Below are 17,688 nucleotides of genomic sequence, written 5' to 3' on the forward strand. Positions count from 1 at the left end.
CCTCTTGCTCCGCGGGTGTGCTGCGGCTCTGCAGTTACAGCACCCTGGCAATCCACCTGCCCGAGAGCATCGCACAGTGCTTGGAGTAAAAGGCAGACCTTCCTCGGTCTCGCTGAGCGCCAACACGGTGTTCCAGGCGCTCTTTTCTTCGGCCAGAGCGTGTTCACATGTCCACACTCACCAGTCCGCTGCCAGACTCCGAATAGCGACCCACCGAAAACACGATCACGATCGATGCAGATTTGAGGGACTAGTCACACTCAGTGCGACCTATAATAGTTGGCAAGAAACTCACATCAATGTCGACATTTTCGGCAGTCCTGTGAAACAGAGATTAGATTTCAGTGATGCGTTAACACATACTAATCATAGTGCGAAGGGGCCCAAGCGCCGTCGGCTGGAGGTTGTAAGTATATGCGAACAGAGTCGACTGGAGGTACTGAGACTCTGTGAACAAATCGATAAGCTCAGAAAGATGCCGTCTATGTGCTTGAATCTGTGGGTCGAGGACGGCAAACTATGGAAAGACCACTCACTTCGAATCGAGCATCCCATACACAGATCAATACTCCAGGTCTCTCTAAGAGATATCATCAAAAATCAACCGAGCCGTCTCACAGAGAAGATGAAGCGTGTTCTTTCCGTTCTTCTTGCATATTCCGTCTTACATCTTCATGGCACGCCATGGTTGCGACCCTCAAACTTCCGTCCCGATAATATCTTCTTTTACGGTACTTCCACAGCGATACCACTAAAACCATATATCCACACGAGTTTAGCGGAGACGGTAGATAACCCTGAACATACAAATCAGGACGGCGACGTTGATCCGGATGATCTACCTTTACACCCCTACCCTGAGATCGTCATGTTGGCTGTCATGCTCATAGAGTTGTACGTCGTGCAGCCACTGCATACTTTGGCTAGTCAATTTGGAGTACAGGAGTGTGATAATCTAGAGTCGGTCGATGAGAATACGCGGTATAGGATTGCAATCGCCGCCTTTGATCGGTTCAAGGATGAGTTTCCAGACAACTATCGACAGGCAGTGGACAAATGCCTCGATCCCAACATCGCGTTAGGTCCAGATGACGAAGAGCTTAGCGAACAGGCTTTGAAACATTTGATATCTGAAAGCATTGTTCAGCCTCTTGAGGACGAACTTCATCGAGGCTTCGGAAACACTGTCCATATTGACAAACTGGACGACATTGTGCAGAAAATGGATCTTAATTCATGGGGACAGATACAACCCACTACACCTTCCCTACCAGAGTTCACTGCGGCTTCCTCTTTTACTCACGATGCTTTGAGAGCTCAAGGGATCACGACGCCATCAGAAGAGTACATATCCGGTAAAAATACTTCCCAACGTGCGAATTTTATCCACCGAGATTATACAGTTGGATGGATTTGTGCCCTTCCGACAGAACTCGCGGCCGCCCAGGCAGTCCTGGATGATATCCACCCACCGTTACCTCAAAGTGCAGCCGACCAAAATAATTATACCCTTGGTCGAATAGGTTCACACAACGTTGTCATGGCCTGTCTTCCAGCTGGTGTGATAGGTACAGTATCTGCTGCCAGAGTTGCAGATAACATGATGGTTACCTTCTCGTCGCTCAAATTTGGGTTGCTGGTGGGTATCGGTGGCGGTGTCCCTGGTGTGAAAGATGTCCGTTTGGGAGATGTTGTTGTGGGAGAGCCGACCGGGCCACTTGGGGGAATCATCCAGTACGACTTTGGCAAGACCGTACCAAATGGCCAGTTCCACTGCACGGGATCTCTCAATCGACCGCCGGATGTTCTCTTGACCGCTGTTTCTCGGCTCATGGCGGATCATCTTCGAAAACGACCGATCCTGAAAAAGTATCTCACTGAAATTGTGGAAAGGTATCCTGATATGAGTGCGGTTTACTCGCATCCTGGTGTAGAGCACGACATCCTCTTTGCGAGTGACTACGATCATGATACCCTCAGAGAAGGTAGTTCCTGCGATGGATGCGACCGTTCGAAATTGGTCCGGCGCCAACCACGACTTTCTACTGCTCCCCGTATCCACTATGGACTTATCGCATCTGGTAACAATGTAATGAGAGACAGCAAGACTCGCGACAAATTGCGGGACAAACATGGCATTCTCTGCTTTGAGATGGAAGCAGCTGGCATTGTTGACTCGTTCCGCAGTCTGGTGATCCGAGGAATCTGCGATTATTCCGATTCGCACAAAAATAAGGTATGGCAGGGATATGCGGCTGCGGCTGCGGCTGCTTATGCCAAAGAGCTTCTGAGCGTTATAGTAGGGACTCAGATTGACAATTCGGGCGACTGGACACTATGCTATGGAAGTGATTAGCAGGCATTGGGCGATTCCGTTTTGGTGGTCGCTACTACCACAACAAGTATATTAGAAACTAGGCCAAACAAAAAAATTTTAAACACATGACTTTCGAATCAACATATGAATAGCTAATGACAGAGTAGGAGATTTTCCCGTGACATTGAGATCTTAAGGCGAACTGCAGTGTTGTTAAACCTTGGGAAACAGTATCATCCAGGATACTAACATATCAGAACAAAATAATCTCAATCATTATAATATAATCCTTGGGTCTAGTACTTCAAACTCAATTCGCCACCCCAAGCCCATTATCGACTACAAAGCGCTAAGTGTTCCAGATGCGGTTCTTCTACTGCACACTAAACCGTCCTCTTCTCGAAGATCAGTACTGGCTGTCAAGTCACATCAAATTACATGTTCACTTAACTAAACTTCAACCACCTATGTCTACTGCCCATTCATCCCGTTCCTTGAAGAAATACCCGTAGGCGCGGGTATAAACCCTACCCCGACAAGGAACTCAGCTCCCATCCTAACAGCCACCTTCAACCGTACCGGAGTATCACCAGATACCCCTCGTGCCCTACCAGCCACTCTCTCGTTCCCTTGCAACCATCCATATACATGTTTCAATGGCCAAAGCGGATGCTTCTCCCTTGCAGCTTCAATATCCGCGCCGACAAGATCCATCCACGAAGCTAGACTCACTCCCTCCAGCTTGTACCCCTTATCCTGCAGTATGGCCCAAAACTCTCGCCAAGCCATTCCTTGTGTAGCATATTCATCGCCTAAAATATCACTTCTTGTGCTGAATCCTGCCTCGGAAACTGCTTCTGCAGTGGTAGTAGCATCGGAAATGGATAGCCATCCCTCCGCGTCCTCTCCGTTGTATACACCCAATCGGATGCATGTTGCTACAAGCCGCCAAAAATAGTCCGTAGTATTAGAGTAGCCTTCAGTTGGTGTTCCCATCACCCATCCTGGGTTTATGACAGCAATATTTCCTGGTGGGGTGGGGGTAGAGGTTTCTGGTAATTTGCGTGTTGCAGCGCGTCGGACGACGACTTCAGAGACTAACTTCGTTTGGCTGTAGGGGATGGCATCGGGAGCGGACAGCTCCGCCACAACGTCTTCCTCTTCATGGGCCTTCCATGGGCGACCGCCTGTGATATAGACGAATCTCATCTTGGGACATCTCAGTGCGACTTCCAACAATTCCATGGTCGATCCGACGTTCGCAGCCTCTAGAACGTCGTAGCCCTTCATCCAGTGTACGGTAGCACCGTTGTGTATGATATAATCAATTGTTTGACCACAACTGAGAGATTCCCAGCGGGCTGGGTCAAGTCCAAGTTTGGGTAATGTTAGATCTCCCCTCCAAACCTCGAGCTTCTCTGCGTGGTGGCCCGTCCACCAGAGGGCTTCTTTAGCCATACTGATGGTACGCTCTCTCGCAACATCATCGGTATCACCACGGACGAGACAGATGAGGCGGCTAACCTTGGAGTTGGACAGGAGTTGGCGGAGGATCTGAGTACCCAGGAAACCGTTGGCTCCGGTCAAGAAGACGGTGAATGATCCCTTGTCTCTACAGATTGAGGAATGCTTGAATGCTGGGTTATTGCTTCGTGAAAGTTTGAGTTGGGCAGCCCGAATCCTTGAGTCATGTCGATTGATCTCTCTCATTAGGTCGACCCCAGTTGAGGTATGCTCGGCGGAGGAAGGGCTAGTACCGTTCTTTTGGTAGTGGAGTACATACTCCGCTAGGCTTCTGATAGTGGTCGCCTTGGCTATTACACATTGCATGTCGACTTGGATATTGAGACGGCGTGAGACGAATGAGGTGAGTTCCATCATATTGACGGAGTCCAGACCGGAGGAGTGTAAAGAGATATCTTTGTATCCAGTTTGTAAGCTTGGATCTCCGTTTTTCATCCACGAAGGACGCATAGAATACACCTTCTGGGCGATGGCATATGCAGGATGATCATTCTGCAGTATTAAGTTGCCTTGAGAGTCGTCGCCGTTATAAGATGGGTCGGAAGTGCCATCGAAGACATTCCCTTCACTCAAGAGCAGTGACCGGCCTATCTCACGAACTTCTTTGCTATCAATCTTTCCCGTTGGCGTCAGAGGAAGTTTCTGCATGGAGACAAAAACGTCGGGAATAATAGACAGACGGCGTGAAATCCGTTGCATGGTCTCGTCGGTCATTTGGTATGGCTTTGGAGTGACTGTCGTCTCCTTGCTGGAAGAAATAGCATTGTTATCCGAGTGGATAAAAGCTACCAGCACCGGTTTCGGCTCTCCGTCATCCTCCAGTACAACGACCTCGGCCACGACCTGAATCGCTTTCGTTGGCAAGGAAGCCGAAACATGGTACTCGATATCTCCAAGCTCTACCCGCTGGCCACGTATCTTGACTTGGTTGTCCTTGCGTCCCCTGAATGACAAGCTTCTATCCTCGTTGTATTGCACCATATCGCCGGTTTTATAGAGGCGACCACGGCGACCTGGATGACTCGTTGAGCCTGTGAGCAGCCATTCAGGATCTTCCACAAATGCATCTCCTGTCTTTTCTGGGTCGTTCATATAGCCTAAGACAACAAGGGGCCCCTCAAGAAGTAATTCACCGGTGCATCCTAGCGGTACTAGCCGATTATGGTTGTTAGGATGTACAATCCAGGTTGTCACACCTGTGCCTTTTCCAATTCGGATACCTTCTTCTGTATTAGACGGATGAGCGTTGATAGTGCTAATCGGTGTGCACTCAGCAGGTCCGTAGGCGTTTATGACCTGAACATTGTTCGATTTCCATCGGTCAATATCGCTCCTCGTAACAGGCTCGCCCAGTAGTATCAACGTCTCCAGGTCGTATACACTCTCTGGGTCTAACAGGCGGGCTACTGTTGGGGTTAAATTACAGATGGTAGGGCGCATAGCCGCAATAGCACTGCCGATGTTACCCTTGTAGCTCTCTTGCGAGGGTATGCACAGACATGCTCCGACCGCAAGTGTCGTCAGAATGTTATGGATTGCAGCATCGAACGAATATGATGCACCATCCAAGACTCTGGACCTTGCTGTGAAGCTTAAATGCTTTGATTGATGATGTAGAGCAGAGCAGAAGTTTTCGTGTGACACCATGACTCCTTTAGGTGTCCCCGTGCTACCGGAGGTAAACACTGTATATAGTAGACTGGAGGGTAGTGGCGGTTGTCCCGTGACACCGTCAAGTTGATTTTTCATATCACTCGAAATCCTGGACAACTCTGAACCAACTTGTATCACTATCTTGGATAGCTGGCGGCTTAGATCTATGTTGGCTTCGGAGGAGAGCAGTATCTTGGCTCCGACTGTCTGAATGATAGAGCGTAATCGAGACTCCGGTAGAGACGGGTCGAGCAATACGAAGCCTGCACCTATCTTGAGGACCCCGACGATGGATACTATGGCCCACTTCGATTTCTCAAAGCAAAGTGGAATCACATTGTTCGGCCCCAGTAGGGGCGGACGGACTCCAAGTCTGACGAGCTTGGTTGCCAGGTTCGTGGCGAGGTGATCTAGCTCGCCGTATGTTAGGTCTCCATCCCACGCATGGATTGCCATTGCAGTCGGTTGTTCCTTCACCTGCTTGCCAACAATCTCGTTAATTGTTGCTTTGACTGCGAATGGGACGATATTATTCCGACCCCATATGCGCTCGAGACTCTCGGGCGGCACTAGGGGGATATCCGTGATTCGGTTGTCGGATTGTGCTGTACTGAGCTGCCCTATCACAAAGTCGAGTCCTTCCAGTAGGTCCTGAACAATCCACGATTCGATGATATTGGAATCAAATCTAGCGTTGACGCGCCCAGTCCCAAGCTGCACCTCCAGTACAAGGGCGTAGGTGTTGTCCCACTCCGACTCTTGGCACTTTTCCCACTCCCCAAAGGTATTATCGGCTTTTGCAAATTCCTCGGGTTGAATAATGAGAAGAGCCTGGAACATGCAAGCCTGACAAGTATCAGGGCTGAACTTCGCAATATTCTGCAGGCCGAACTGCTCGAAGGATACCATGCTCATCATTTGCTGTTGAATGGTGCCAAGGTATTCCATAACGGTTTGTGACTCCTGTATCTTGACGTACAGTGGGATCGTCGCAATTGTTGGACCTATTATCTCTTCAATACCAGTAATAGGAGCGCTTCGGCCAGATGTAGTGATCCCAAACACTACTTTGTCTGAGTTGGTCCTATGACTGAGGAGGAGAGTACAGGCTGAACGGACAAGTATAGCGGGAGTAACGCCTGGTTTATGTATGTTCAGAGATGATATTGTATGTGTGATCTCACTATCAGTCTTAACCTGCTGTACTGACGATGGAAGTCCTGGGAATGGTTCGCAGTCACATTCGGCAACATTATCCCTCCAGTATTCGACAGCGCGTTCGTGGCTCTGGCCCTGGATGTATTTGATGAAGGCCTTGAACTCTGGTTGAGTGGGTCTCTTGGGCATTCCATGATACGCATCGCTCAGCCTTTGCAGCAATAGCGGCATTGACCAGCCATCATATAGAGCATGATGAAGGGTCAATACGAACCATCGGCGGTTGGCTTCTTCGTCCGTGACGATCGCGCAGCGTACAAGAGGTTTTCCGAGGCCCATGGGAGTTGCTTTGTCTTTCTCAAGATATTGCCGTAGACCTTTTGCATGAATCCGTTGCATGTCCTCCCTCAGGACCACCTGCAGGAAACCAATGTCGCTATGTTGTATGATCCTTGTTCGTAGGATGGGCGTACTCTGGGCCATTTTGTCCCATGCGCAACAGAATTCTCTCGTATCTATATCCGGACGCAATTCCAAAACTCGCTGCATCATGTATGTACCTGGATTTTGTAATGATAGATACAAGAGACCTTCTTGTAGGGGTGTACAAGGATATGCGTCCTCCACTGTTTCGGGATCCAGCTGATAATAGGCCACAATCTCCTGAAAAATTGCTTCATTCCACCCACTTCCCAAAAGAGAGTAAGGCGAAATCGGTTCAACGGGTCTCGCGCGCTCAAGGCGACACCGACCTTCCAGATTAGCAAGCGTGGGATACTGGAAGACCTCGGAAAACGTCAGCCCGAGACCAGCCTGTTGAGCCTTGGACACGACCTTCATTGCTGCAATAGAGTCACCTCCTATTCGAAAGAAATTATCTTGAAGCCCGACTGACACCGAGTCAATGCATAGAACGTCCCCCCAGATTCTTTGGAGCTCAATTCCCACGTGAGATGTTGGTTTTGTCTTAACCACGTGGCTTTGATCCTTAACGCATTGCTGGAACCACAAAGTACCTATTTCCCGCAGCGTTTTCCGGTCCAACTTGTCCGATATGGTTCTGGGAAATTCACGTATGGACAGGAAAAAGGACGGTATCATATATGTTGGCAGGGTCTCACCTAGTACGTGTATGACATCAAGGGGCACATGGTATATCTCCATGGAAGTCATTCCCGGTCCCTCGGTATTGGCCGAGGTCTGACGTGGCAGAATGAAAGCTGCCAACACTGTGCTTGATTCCTCCTGTTTGACTGTGATTGTCTCAACTATAACCTGTTTTGCCTCTGGCAAGTGCTGCTCCAAGCAAAACTCTATTTCTCCGAGTTCCGCTCGCTGCCCGTGAATCTTAATCTGCGTATCCTTGCGACCGACATAGGTCAGGCTTCCATCGTTGTTGTAGTGGACAAGATCCCCTGTTTTGTACAAACGTTGTCCGCATCGTCCTGGATGATTGGGTCCACCTTGTCGTAGCCATACTGGGTCCTGGATAAACACTCATGCAGTTCTTTCTGCATCTTCCAAGTACCCTTCGCCCACTAGTGGTCCTTCTAGAAGTAGCTCACCAGTTTCGCCAAGGGGTAGTAGACGGTCATGGTTATCGGGATCAACGACCCATGTCACTAGTCCTGCACCTTTGCCTAGTCGAGTGGTCTCCTGCGGACTCGCCGCGCTGGTGTTGATGACAGCGTAGGGCGTACACTCGCTAGGTCCGTATATATTGCTGATCCTCACTTTATTCCACCAGCGTTGAACGTCGCTGACACGCAAAGCCTCGCCGAAAAACAAGAGCGTTGCTAATGTTGGGGTGTCAGCAGGGTTCAGCAACCTGGCAACTGAAGGGGTAAGCCCGATAGCATTTGCACGGAGAGACGTTATGCTTTCCGCCAAGCTATTTCTCCGGTCTTGCTCGGATGGCACGCATAAACAACCCCCTGCGGCGAGGATCGTAAATGTGTGGCTGAGTGAAGCATCAAAGCCATTGGAAGAGAAGTCGTAGAATCTGGTTTCCTTAATGAATCCCAGGAGTGGCAGTTGGTAATGGAGAGATGATGCATAATTGGTATGCGTTATTACTAATCCCTTTGGTGAGCCTGTGGAACCTGATGTAAAGGCTAAGTACATGAGTGACGATGGGTTGACAATGGCTCAGGGCTTACTGAGCAAGAAAGTGACTCAGTATTACAAAATGCATCACACTTGGATGATAGATCTGAAGTGCTTTGATATTTTAAATTGTCACTTATAGTCGAATATTGTAGGGCTCCTGTTGTGTCATACATGCAGTATACCTGTCCGCAGGGTAAAGGTAGCACTCCGTACAAATTTGCACAGAGCGGATTGTATTAAGGGTCAATCAAGAGAGCAGTGCCTCATTGATTACTTGCGGACCCCCAAGCAGCCGAAAACATCCGACTATATGCCTCGGCATCGACAACGACGATATCCAAAATTCCTACTATACTCTATCGGCCTTATATGGCACGTTGTACACAGATGCTGATTCTCACGCGTTGTCGGGGCCCTATGGTTGCTTCATGTCCCTGGGTTTGATGAACAGAAGAGCTCTACATCAACTCATAATACATCAGAAGAGACATAAAATGAGCCACTATATACTATCATGAAACATCAATTGCAGTTGGCCGTAGGCACCTCTTCTGGACCTCCCACAGGGTTCCCTAACATGTAATAGGTGCATTCGACAGAACTGTCGACGACACCAGCTGGACACCTCATCACGACTCGTACTTCACCTGCAAGGACTGGGCAATTGATTCCGCCAGCTTAATCAACGAACCCATTCCCATCATTTCCAGCACACTAAACTCCAATCCCATGGTCTGCCGCACCCAGCGCCGCAGTTCGATGGCCATCAACGAATCCAGCCCCATCTGTTGGAGACTCAGACTGGGATCCACTTCTTCGTCCGGCTTCAGCATGAAGTCGTAGATCTTGTGCCCTATCTCCTCCGCCAGCAGGTACACATTCTCTACCGTCGTCAGAAGCGAAGGGTCGTCCGCGGCACGGGCAAGGAATGCCTTGATCGTGTTGGCATCCTTGCCTTCCTCGCTGCTCGCCTCCGCATGAACATTATGATAGATGCCCATGCGGCGATCCCTTCGCCAATTAGTCCGGTTGTTGGGATCATCGAGATCGAGTTCCGACCGGAGCCCCATCAGGATCTGCCCGGGGTTCTTCCAAGCTGCAGGTGGCGAGATTGAGGGTGAAGATGAGGGTGCGCCGGACCCGGCGGGAGTCAACGTGGTATGGGAGTTGAGGAGGCCGAGCTCAACGTAGTCCAGGAATTCGCGCTCACCCAGGAAATAGAGACCCTGAGCCTTCATGTTGCGGCGGGCGATCGGATTCTCGGCGACAAAGCCGACTCCGTCGATGGGACAGATGTTCAACACCGAGGCCGGCAGACCCTGCTGGTGCCTGGTACTGACAGAAAGCTTCCAAGAAGGTGTTCGCCGCGTTGTAGTTACCTTGGCCGGGCTGGTCGACGACCGTGACCAGCGAGCTGGCCAGCCAGAAGAAGTCGAGCGAGTGGGTTTGGAACGCTTCATGCAGATTCCATGTGCCCTGGACCTTTGGCCGGGTGGCAGTCTGCCATGCAGACCAGGACATGTCGAGGATGGGTGCATCCTGGACAAGTTCGGTATGTTAGCGGATGGCCCAATGGTTTCTCGAGGAGAGGGAAGCGGAGTGGGAGAAGGGGAATACATACATCCAGGACCATTGCTAGTTGGAACACGCCCTTGATAGGAGCTTTGGAGAGGGAAATGGCCTTTTTCACATCGTCCATCTTATCGACACCTCCCGCGACAGCATGGACGGAGCATCCCATTGCTTTCAGCTCCTGGAAGAGCTGCTTGCTCTGCTCCGATATACCGGCGCTTCGCGAGAGGAAAGTCAAGTGTCTGGCGCCCGACTCTACGAGCCATATAGCGAGCGAACGCCCTAACCCTCCCAGACCACCTGCGAGGAGATATGTTGCCGTTCCGTCGAAGCTAATGCGACGCGGTGACAATGAAGATGGTATGGATGAGGTGTCTTCGGGCATGCTCAACACGACCTTTCCGATATGGGTTCCTTGCTGCAGGTACCGGAAGGCCTGGCCGGAGTCTTCGCCGCTGAATGTGGTTATGGGCGTGATAGGCTGCAGGCCGAGTTTCATGAGGCCGTTGAGTCTCGTAAGCATCCTACTTCACGTTAGTTGGACCTTTTAACACATGGTAAACTTCATCGTGCTCACCCGCCCATAAGCCCTGGCCGCTCCCTTATGAATTGCGAGATATCAACGCAACTGTAACTCCGATTTGCCAGGAAAGGTCGCATATCGAGTTGGCCGGACTGCACCAAATCTCGCTTACCTAGCTCAACGAGCATGCCATACTCGGCCACACACTTCCAAGAGGCGTGCAAGAGCTCCCCTGACAGCGAATTGAGCACGAGGTCCACCCCACGGCCCCCCGTTGCATGCATGAGATCGGCGACGAACGACTGGTCTCTGGAATAGAAGATATGGCTCCGGGGGATCCCCCACTGGTCCACCAAGTACCTGGTCTTCTCTTCGGTGCTCACCGTGGCGAAGATCTCCGCGCCCAGTAATCTCGCGATCTGGATGGCTGCGATCCCGACGCCACCGGCCGCGGAGTGAATGAAGACCGTCTGGCCCTTCTCCAAACGGCCAATATCAATCAAGCCACGCAAAGCCGTGACGAAACAAATGGGCAGGGTGGCCGCTTCCTCAAAGCTAAGGTGGTCCGGAATTCGGACTACTAACGAAGCCGGCAAGATGGCATCGGTCGTGATGCATCCATGCGGCGCCAATGCCATGACTCGATCCCCGGGAGACAAGCCCTGAACCTCGGATCCCACCCGCTGGATGATACCCGCTGCTTCCAGCCCCAGAGGGACCTCCCCATCGGCGCCAGCGGGGATAATTCCCATGGCAAACACGATGTCGCGGAAGTTGAGACCAATGGCGCGGGTCTTGATAGCCACCTGATCGGGCTGTAGGACCTCGGGAAGGCCCTGATCTACCCATTTCAATGTCTCCAGAAGGCCCGGCCGGCCGATTTGGAGGGTCTTGGTCGTGGTAATATTCTCGCTGCTCTTCTCGCAGAGCTCGGTGGTCAAGGAGAAGGGATGATAACGTCCGACACAGATTGTTCCTTCATGAACGGCAAATTCCTTGTCTGAAGCCAGCTCGTTGTGGTCCTCTTTGGGCCGTATTTTGTTGAAAACTTGGGACACTAGGTCTGTAAACCTGTCCTCTGCAGGATCGATCTCGAGCGTGAAGAAGGGCATTGCCAGCTCGGATCGAATGGTTCGTGCCACGCCAATTGTCTGTGCAGAGCGTGGATCTTGACAGTGGATTTGGACGGGCTTTGTGAGCCACAGGATCTTCTGCGTACTGATGGACCGAAGAAGCGTTTGGAATGCGGCAAATCGTTCTGCAGAGATGTCCTCAAAAAAGTTTATTTCGAGATCAAGACAGGAGATGATATCATGGTCTTCAGGTAGCGCATCTCCCAGTTGACAGGTAGATACGACGTACCCAGACCGCCGCAGCCCGGCTACGAGGGACGGGGCAATCCCAGTGTCAAGGTGGGCAGCGAGAATAGCGACCTTCGGCTCCGGACATCCCTCGAGGGCTGACTTTGAAGCTGGCTTGGACAAGATAGCGGCACAATACCGGTATGGCTCCTCTTCATCATAGACAACCGTATCCACACCAGCAAAGCCGGCGGCCTTGAGTTCCACATCCCATCGGTCTACTGGAACATAGGGCTCGTGAGGTCGATTGTCCGCCTCTCCCAGCCACCAGCCCGAAAAGTTGCCAAAGATATAGTTGGGAGCTCGCACGACGGCACAAAGCTCCGTCATCACCAGCATCCCATCGGCACGGAGGAGTGGCTGCAGGTTGCGTAAGGTGTCCTGGAGGACGGGCGTGGCGTGAATGACATTGGCTGCAAAAATCAGATCATACGTCCCTGGCTCAAACCCTTGCTCCGCGTAATCTTGGGAGATATCGAAGACTTTATACTCCATGTTTACAGCGTACGCGAATCGCTCTTTTGCCTGTGGGAAGAAGCCTGCCGAAACATCGGTGAAGGTATAGGTGGAATACAGCGGCAAGCCCCCGTCGTCGACAAGGTCGCGCAGAATCAGCTCTGTAGTTCCGCCGGTGCCAGCGCCGACCTCCAGGATTCGCAGCGTCGGCCGGTTGTTGCACAGGAAGCGCACGAAATCACTGTGCCCGAAGCTGACAACGTCATAGAGCTCTGTGAGCACGTTATCCTGCATCAGGATATCGAGCGTGTCGGCCTGGCCCGTGAAGATGGCCTCCGCGTTGTCACATATGCGCATCAGGCTGATGGCTACCGCCCGCTTGTTCATTTGCAACAACCGTTCATACCGGTCTTGGATCATCTCTTGACGCTTCTCAGGCGACAGAGATACGTAGCTCTGGCAGTCTTCGACGAGAGCATACTCGCCACGCTCGGCACGGGCAACCTCCAACTGCAGCCAGTTCCGAAATTGAGCAAAGTGCGGCTGGCAGGGCTGGCAGCCTGCCACCTTAGCTGCTGTATCCAGGACGCAAAGAAGGGTCATCTCCTCCTGCAGGCGGGTCTCATTTCGGTCTGACACGGGGGGCTGGAATAAGGATCCCACATCCATGAAGTCGAAGTCCGGGAACCACTCCAGCCGAGCAGCAGCGTGGACATCCTGGCTAGACTCGTCCGCGAGGCTGTCATCATCCAGCGGTGTCAGCTGCAAGCCCGCCATTCGGAACACGGTTTTACCCTCTACAAGGCATTCTACCCCGGAGCGCTGAAGTTGGGAGGGTTGCCAAGCAATAGCCTGCATTACATTGGCGCCTCTGGCAACCTCCAGCTCCTCAATGACGGTGGGCACAGACAGCTGATTGAAGTTGCGGCCCAGGCCCCTTGCCATGGCAACCAGCAGAAGCTGGAGACAGGCGTCGATTGACGATGGATGAATAAAGAACGGCGAGCGTGACCCGTTCGAGCCAGGAGTCTCTCGCACAATGTCGGCCGTCGCCAACCCATCAGTAGGCGAGCAGTTAATGTTGGTGAGGCCTTGAAATTCCGGGCCGTACACAATTCCCACATTGGCCATGGCCTCGTAGAACCGGGCTGGTTCCACCTGACGGGGAAGACCGTCCGGTGAAGGCCTGCTGCTGGATATCACTTCCTCTCCTAGTGGTTTGATTTGCCCCTTGCAGTGCTTGGTCCAGGTATCATTGCTGTAGGACATGATGACAAAATCAAACCACTCGCCATCATCCGAATCCGTCATCATGCGTGGGTGCAGCGCTGTCATCATCTCCACTGGCTTCGACTCGACCAGCACCAGTGCAGATTGTGCCACCACATGGCGGATACTGAATCCGTTGTCCGCGCCACTGATCTGCCGCACAGCTTCCCCGGCCATCGCGATGTAGCCGGCAAACGGGAACACCACATCGCGGCGGATTTTGTGATCTGCCAGCCAGGGCTCGTGCTCTAAATGCAGCACGTTCCGCCAGAGAGGTTCCATGTCCGGGGTCTCGGGCACCCGACTTCCCAGCAGGCAGTGGTGGGCGAACTTGCGTAGACGCCATGCCTGCGACACGCGGCTTTCGTACCAGTATGAACTCTTATGATCCCATGGATACGTAGGCAGTCCGGACAGGGCTTTCCCGCCGCTGCCCATCAACGAAGGGGATGAGAAATCCACGCGGACGCCTTCCTGGAACAATCGCCCAAACGCAGAGAGGAGGCTGTGGGCACAGTTTTCGTTTCGAATCATGGCTGCGGCGTAGACACAAGGCCTGGATGCCGCCGCAGTGATCTGCCGTAATGGGCCCGCCAGAGTTGAGTGAGGCCCAATCTCCAAGAACAGGCCATCTTGCGTGGACGACTGGAGATGCGTGGTTACAGCCCGGGCGAAGAGGACCGGTGAGGTGAGGTTTCCTACCCAGTAGTCTGGGCCGAGGAGGAACATGGCCGGGTCCTCGAGGCGTGTTGCAGTCACGCTGGATATGAAATCCGCTTTGGATCTGGATGGACTGCTGGCTGGCGTCAAGCGCGGGTGTCGTGCCATCTCGGACTTGACGAGCTCGAAGTACTGGCCCGCTAGTGAACGCATATGGTGTGAATGATACGCAATGTTCACTACCAGTTTGTGCGCCAGCACATCTGAAGCCGCCGTTTCCACCGCAGAGAGAACTGCGTCGACTTTGTCCGCGTCACCAGAAATGGTCGTGCTAGAGGGACTGTTTTCACAGGCCACGGTAACGCCGTCGACCAGAAACTGCGAGACCTCCCTTGCACCAAGCCCGATGGCGGCCATGGCGCCGTTCGATGGCGCCATCGTGTTGGCCACATACCCACGATAGTAGGCGATAATCATCGCCGCCTCCATGGTGATGATGCCGGCCGCATACGCAGCAGCGATCTCACCGCTGGAATGGCCAATTACGGCACTCGGCTCGATCCCTGCGGCGAGAAACCGGTTGACCAGGGCAATCTGGATAGCAGTGCACAGTGGCTGGGAAAGCTCTGCGCGGTTGATCTGACTACTCTCTATGGACTTCTGAAGCTCATCTGCGGTATGTCAGTTGATTGTAAGGTCCTCCGTAGATGCACTGAATCAAAGGCAGAGTGTTATCGCCTACCTGATATCGACCAGTTTGGGGGGTATGCAAAGCTCTGCAGAACCTCATCCATTGCATGAATGTCTCGACGGAATTCTACATCCGTTTCGAGGAGGTCCTTGCCCATCTGCGCCCATTGGGCACCCTGTCCACTGAAGATCATGGTAACCTCAGGGACACGACTAGGTACCTTAGCAAGCCCTGATGTTTCAGAAAAGGCGCCATGATCCCAGATGCCGAAGGCTCTGTAAGGGAGATGCTCTCGGTGAAGGGCCAAGGTGTACGCGAAATCATAAGCCAACTGGGGGCTTTCGGGTACACACTGCTGAAATTGTTCGATCTTCTGTGTGAGTGAGGATTGTGTGTTGGCTGAAAATACCAGCAACGTGGGTTTGGGCTTTGTCTCCTCTGCGGTCAATTGAGTTGCGTCCCGCACGAAAGCGTCAACAATGACCTACGTTGCAGGGGGTTAGCCACTGTGCAATCCGGGACGGACTCATGGGGTATGAAGAGGACTGGCATACATGAGCGTTGGCACCGCCAATCCCGAAAGAATTGATGCTGATGCGACGAGCGCGGTCGTCCGGCCACGGCGTGGCGACGAGAGGGACCTTCAGCTGCTTTTCAGCAAATGGAACTATGCCAGCCAGTCAGTATAACATCTTCACGAGGTAAAGGGGATTCCTCCGACCTTTGGGGTTCGGGTTGTTGAACTTGATGTTGGGGGGGATTATGTTATGTTCGAGGGCTAACACTGCTTTGATCAGACTCGAGATACCCGAAGATCCTTCCGAGTGGCCGATGTTGGGTTTGACAGAGCCAATGAAGACCCCTTTCTGGCCGAACACATTTCCCACTGCGGTGGTTTCGATGGGATCGCCTGTGGGAGTTCCTGTGCCGTGACACTGGTATCATCTTCGTCAACGTCTGCAGTGTGGCGGGTCTACGAGCCGGATGGAATAGGAACATAGTACGCACCTCAACATAGGCCGTCTCTGCAGGGTCCAGCCCTGCATCTTCATACACCTGCCTCATTAAAGCCTCATGAGCTGCCCCATTCGGGCTCATCAGACTTTGACTCTTGCCGTCGCTATTGCTGCCAGTGGCGCGGATCACTGCGCGGATGACGTTCCCGTCGCGAATGGCCGCGGCAAGGGGCTTGATATACACGGCAGTGATAGCCTCTGCACGCGCAAACCCATCGGCTTTGGCATCGAACGTTTTGCATGAGCCTTCCGGGGACAGGATCCCCTCCGCCGTCATTGCTGCCGTGGTGGTGGGCCCCATAATCAGGTTGGTGCCCGCCACGATGGCACCTGTTGCGTCGCCAGTCTGCAGCGCTCGGCAGGCCTCGTGCAACGCTACCAAGGATGCTGAACACCCGGTTTTGATGACCAGGCTGGGCCCGTGGAAGTCATACTCGTATGAGACGCGGTTGGCGATCATCAAATCGCCATGCCCGGTCATTATGTATCCCCCGGAGTGTTGAGACTCCTTGGCACTCATCTGCAACCAGTCTTCGCCAAAGGTGCCAACATAGCATCCGATACGCTCGCCACGGTAGTTGACCTCGCCGGCATCTTCCAGACACTCGCGCGTCACCTCGAGCAGCTTCCGCTGCTGGGGATCGCACTTTTCCAGCTCATTCTTGGTCAAGGAGAAGAAGGACGCGTCCAACGTCGTCAGGTCGTCCTCGATGAAGTACCCAAACCGGGTCTTGATCGTTTCCTTCCCCTCTAGGGAGTCATCGAATCCTTCCAGGTTATATCGGGACAAAGGCACGGGCCCGCGAGCATCCCGACCATGTTCTAACAGATCCCAGAATGCGTCGGGGGATTGGATGCCTCCGGGGAGGCGCATCGCTACTCCGCAGATGGCGATCTGGCCTTGCATGCCATCGTGATCTTTGCCATTCAGGCGGAGGCCATTCGAGTGTCCGTCGACGCCATTGCCATTGGTCTGGGGAGGCGTCTTTGGGGTTGGGATGGGCATGATGAGGCACTGGTCTAGCGAAACGAAGTTGAGGTGAGGAAGAGATATACTGAAGGCGATAATGGAGTTACAGAGAAGTCTGATTCTTTAGGGCAGTTGTGTGCTCTGGTGGGTATACCGCAAACGAGATCCAGGGTATATATACTTATTCATCCAAGCTCAGCTTTGCTTACAGAAATGAATATCTCGGTCTACCTTCGAAGGAATCTCATTGCTCTCTCGCTATCTGTCGACGCTGATCAGGCCTTCCTCAAGGCAAAGGTAGCCGGTGTAACGCAGCAGCCGCCGACACACAACTAGAGCGGTGTCCCACATAGTAGACTGACTGTAATCGTGCGAGGCTTTAGCTGCACCGCGTCTTCCGGGATTCCGC

At 52.6% G+C, this 17,688-nt stretch overlaps 3 protein-coding genes across 3 annotated transcripts; 1 reads left to right on the plus strand and 2 right to left on the minus strand.

Annotated features, from left to right (window-relative positions):
• Positions 1–625: 625 nt before the first annotated feature.
• AtWU_10406 (purine and uridine phosphorylase) lies at positions 626–2,356 on the plus strand (the record flags this gene model as incomplete). The annotated part of the gene is made up of 1 exon (XM_035505510.1): positions 626–2,356. One exon carries the CDS (start codon positions 626–628, stop codon positions 2,354–2,356), a length of 1,731 nt encoding a protein of 576 aa, XP_035361403.1.
• Positions 2,357–2,788: 432 nt separating this feature from the next.
• Positions 2,789–7,492, minus strand: AtWU_10407 (non-ribosomal peptide synthetase; the record flags this gene model as incomplete). Its single annotated transcript, XM_035505511.1, has 1 exon — positions 2,789–7,492. One exon carries the CDS (start codon positions 7,490–7,492, stop codon positions 2,789–2,791), a length of 4,704 nt encoding a protein of 1,567 aa, XP_035361404.1.
• Positions 7,493–9,390: 1,898 nt separating this feature from the next.
• On the minus strand, positions 9,391–17,315 carry fgnA (polyketide synthase fgnA; the record flags this gene model as incomplete). Its single annotated transcript, XM_035505512.1, has 8 exons — positions 9,391–10,080; positions 10,163–10,300; positions 10,383–10,857; positions 10,911–15,273; positions 15,345–15,777; positions 15,848–15,960; positions 16,015–16,228; positions 16,302–17,315. 8 exons carry the CDS (start codon positions 17,313–17,315, stop codon positions 9,391–9,393), a joined length of 7,440 nt encoding a protein of 2,479 aa, XP_035361405.1.
• Between the last annotated feature and the right edge of the window lie 373 nt (positions 17,316–17,688).

This window comes from Aspergillus tubingensis (genome assembly GCF_013340325.1).
Source record: "Aspergillus tubingensis WU-2223L DNA, scaffold_13, whole genome shotgun sequence".
NCBI lineage: Eukaryota > Fungi > Ascomycota > Eurotiomycetes > Eurotiales > Aspergillaceae > Aspergillus > Aspergillus tubingensis.